The following is a 2,683-nucleotide window of genomic DNA, read 5'->3' on the forward strand; positions in this document are numbered from 1 at the left end:
CGCCCTCTTCACGCCTGATTGATGGGCGGGGCTCCCTTCCTTTGTTACCGCCCCCTTCCCAGGGCGCAGCAACCCCTCTCTCTCCAGTGGCCTTTTGTTGGCATGAATTGGGGCCCACACCATTAAAACTTGTTCAGTTTCACGGTTAAAGGCCCGGGTCTTTAGAGTGACAGTCCTGGCTTTGATTCTGGATTCCACCACTTAGTAGCTTTGGGACTTCCGGCAAGTTACTTATCTTCTTGGCCTTCAGTTTTCTCATCTGCAAAAATGAGGTCAATGATTTATTATCTAATTCCATTAGAGAGTTCTTAAGAGGGAGGCAGTGAGCCCAAAGCACTGTTGCACAGTGCCTGGCTCACTAGTAAACATCTGCTATTACTTGGTGATGGAGGCTATGCTGATGCCATGGGTCTTGGTTCCGGACAGGGACAGGCCTGCTCATCCAGTTCTGTCCATCAGGCCTCAGAGCCCCTGCCCCTTTCTGTCTGTCCTAGAAGAAAGCCCTGTCTCACGGCTGTATCGTTTCACTGAAATAATGAGTTTCCTGGATGTCAGAGCCAACTCTTGCCACCTGAAAGGACCAAAATATATTCCAAAGCCAGACAGAAAATTATTTTTGGGTTGTACATTGTTTAGGATTATCCATTGCTTTGAGTTATCTGAGAGCTGTGTCTTAGTCAGTCTGAGGGCATATCTGGGTCTTGGCTTCCCTCATTACCGCAGATGCCTTGGGAGGCTGAGCATGCCCACCTCCCCATTCACACCTCCTGGGGACATTATGCCCGGGGTCGGGGCAGTGGATGCTGAACTGGTAGAAGGTGGTCAGGGAGGGGGAGGAAGGGGGTGGTACAGGAGAAGGGGTGCCCAGATGCCTTCTGCATGCTGCAGCCATCCCTGCCTCAGGTTCCAGGGAAGGGCAGGTTGGGATGTGGGGACCATGAGGGAGGATTGTGGACCATAAATGACTCCCTTCTCTCCCCACAGCTGCTGATGGAGACAGTGGGCTCTGATATCCGCAGCTGCCCCCTCTGCCAACTGGGTTTCCCTGTCGGGTACCCCGATGATGCCCTCATCAAACACATTGACTCTCACCTGGAGAACAGCAAGATCTAGGGTGCCTCCCCCACCCACTGGCTGTTTCTTCACCTTCTCCCATCACCCCCAAACTCTCACTCACTTTGAATGCTGCATGAATCTCGTAGGGGGCCCCTGCCCCTTGCGACCCCCAGATACCTCCACTAGCTATCGAGTCAACGTGTGTGCCATCTTCCCTGGTCCAGGCACCACTCAGCCCTGGCTTTTCCCAGGAGGTCAGCTGAGGCTCTCCCCAGCTCCCTGGCTTCTGCTGGGGAGGTGGGGATCAGGGCTGGGGTGGGAAGGGGCATATCCCACCCAGCCTCTCCCTCTGCCTTTCTGTTTTCAAATGGTTGGATCCAAGAAGGTGTCTAGTGCTTGGGCCTGGGGGAAGGGAGGGTATCAGAAGACTCCAGGAGCTCCCCTGGCACCTCCCCAGATGTCCGTCTTTCTCAGGCTGTGCTCTGTCCAGGGAATGCCTCCCTGTGGGGTCTCAGAGCCTTCCCTGCACACTGACGCCAGTTCCTCCATCCCATGGCCAGGTCAGGACTCGCCGTTCCCTGCAGGCCAACCCTGTTCTCCCCCTCTGCCCACGCTGGAGAGGAGAGGGAGGACCCTGGAGGACTGGGAGCATCCAGTCTAAAGAGGCTGCCCTGAGGCACCATGACCGTCAGGCTAGGGAACTATCTGTGCCAGCCTCCCAGGCCTATGCCCTCCTCCTGGAGCCCCCAGCACCAAGGCACAGATTGTTAAGGCAGATGCTTCCCTCCGCCCTGACCCCACTCAAGCCCCAACACCACAGGTGCCCTGGAGCCCGGGTGTGACTCAGCCTCTGTTAGCTGGGTGGGTGACATCAGCCCCGCCTCCCAATCCAGAACCTGAGGATGGGCCCAGGGTGCTGTGGAGATCAACTTCAAAAGAGCTAACCCCCTTCCCACACCCCAGAGCCCCACATTCCCTCTGTGAAATCTACCTCAGAGTCAAACCCTCAGAAGGACGGGTAAGCAGGAGGCCAGGGGGTCCCCAGGGCTGAGGTGTGGAGCTTGCTATGGCAAGAGCCTGCCGCCCCACGATGAGTCCGCCCCCCTCCACTGCAAGCCCCTCCCGGGTCCCAGCCCGGTGCGGGCGGTGTATGCCACTGTCAGTGCATGTACCTTTCTGATCCAACTCTTCCAGGTCCCCCACCTCCTCACACCCCTCCCCCCCTCCTCAGTGCAGGGGAGTGAGGGGGTGTGTGGGGCAGGGAAGGGGCTGAGGACTCCAGAGACACATGGCCTTGTACCTTGAGTGTCCCCCTAGGGAGGGGGAATGGGGAAGGGGGACTGGAGAGGGGAGTGGGGCCCCTGAGCTCTCTGAACAAGTTGAAAGTCCAAATAAAACTTACCTGTTCCATTTGCGCTTGGTCTGTGCCCTCTGTGGCTGTGGTGGGGAGGAAACCCTTGTAGCGGAAGGTCTTGGAAACTGTCTCAGGTAACCACAACCATGGGAGGGTGGGCATTGGGCAAGTAGGGGATGCACGGAGCACCCATGTTCCAAGGTGATTCTGGAGATGCAGGCATGTGAGTGGCTACAGGTGACCTGTGACGTGGACTTTATTTGGAACAGGTAG

General features: G+C 57.1%; 1 protein-coding gene across 1 annotated transcript in view; it reads left to right on the forward strand.

The window, feature by feature from the left end:
- TBKBP1 (TBK1 binding protein 1) overlaps window positions 1-2,422 on the forward strand; it is a 15,856-nt gene extending 13,434 nt beyond the window's left edge. The window contains exon 10 of the mRNA XM_024744358.1: window positions 985-2,422. Coding sequence (XP_024600126.1) covers window positions 985-1,113 — 129 coding nt within the window. The 3' untranslated portion in view covers window positions 1,114-2,422. The remainder of the gene's footprint in view (window positions 1-984) is intronic.
- Window positions 2,423-2,683: the final 261 nt, after the last annotated feature.

Source organism: Neophocaena asiaeorientalis, unplaced genomic scaffold (assembly GCF_003031525.2).
Source record: "Neophocaena asiaeorientalis asiaeorientalis breed wild unplaced genomic scaffold, Neophocaena_asiaeorientalis_V1.1 scaffold1, whole genome shotgun sequence".
Lineage (NCBI taxonomy): Eukaryota > Metazoa > Chordata > Mammalia > Artiodactyla > Phocoenidae > Neophocaena > Neophocaena asiaeorientalis.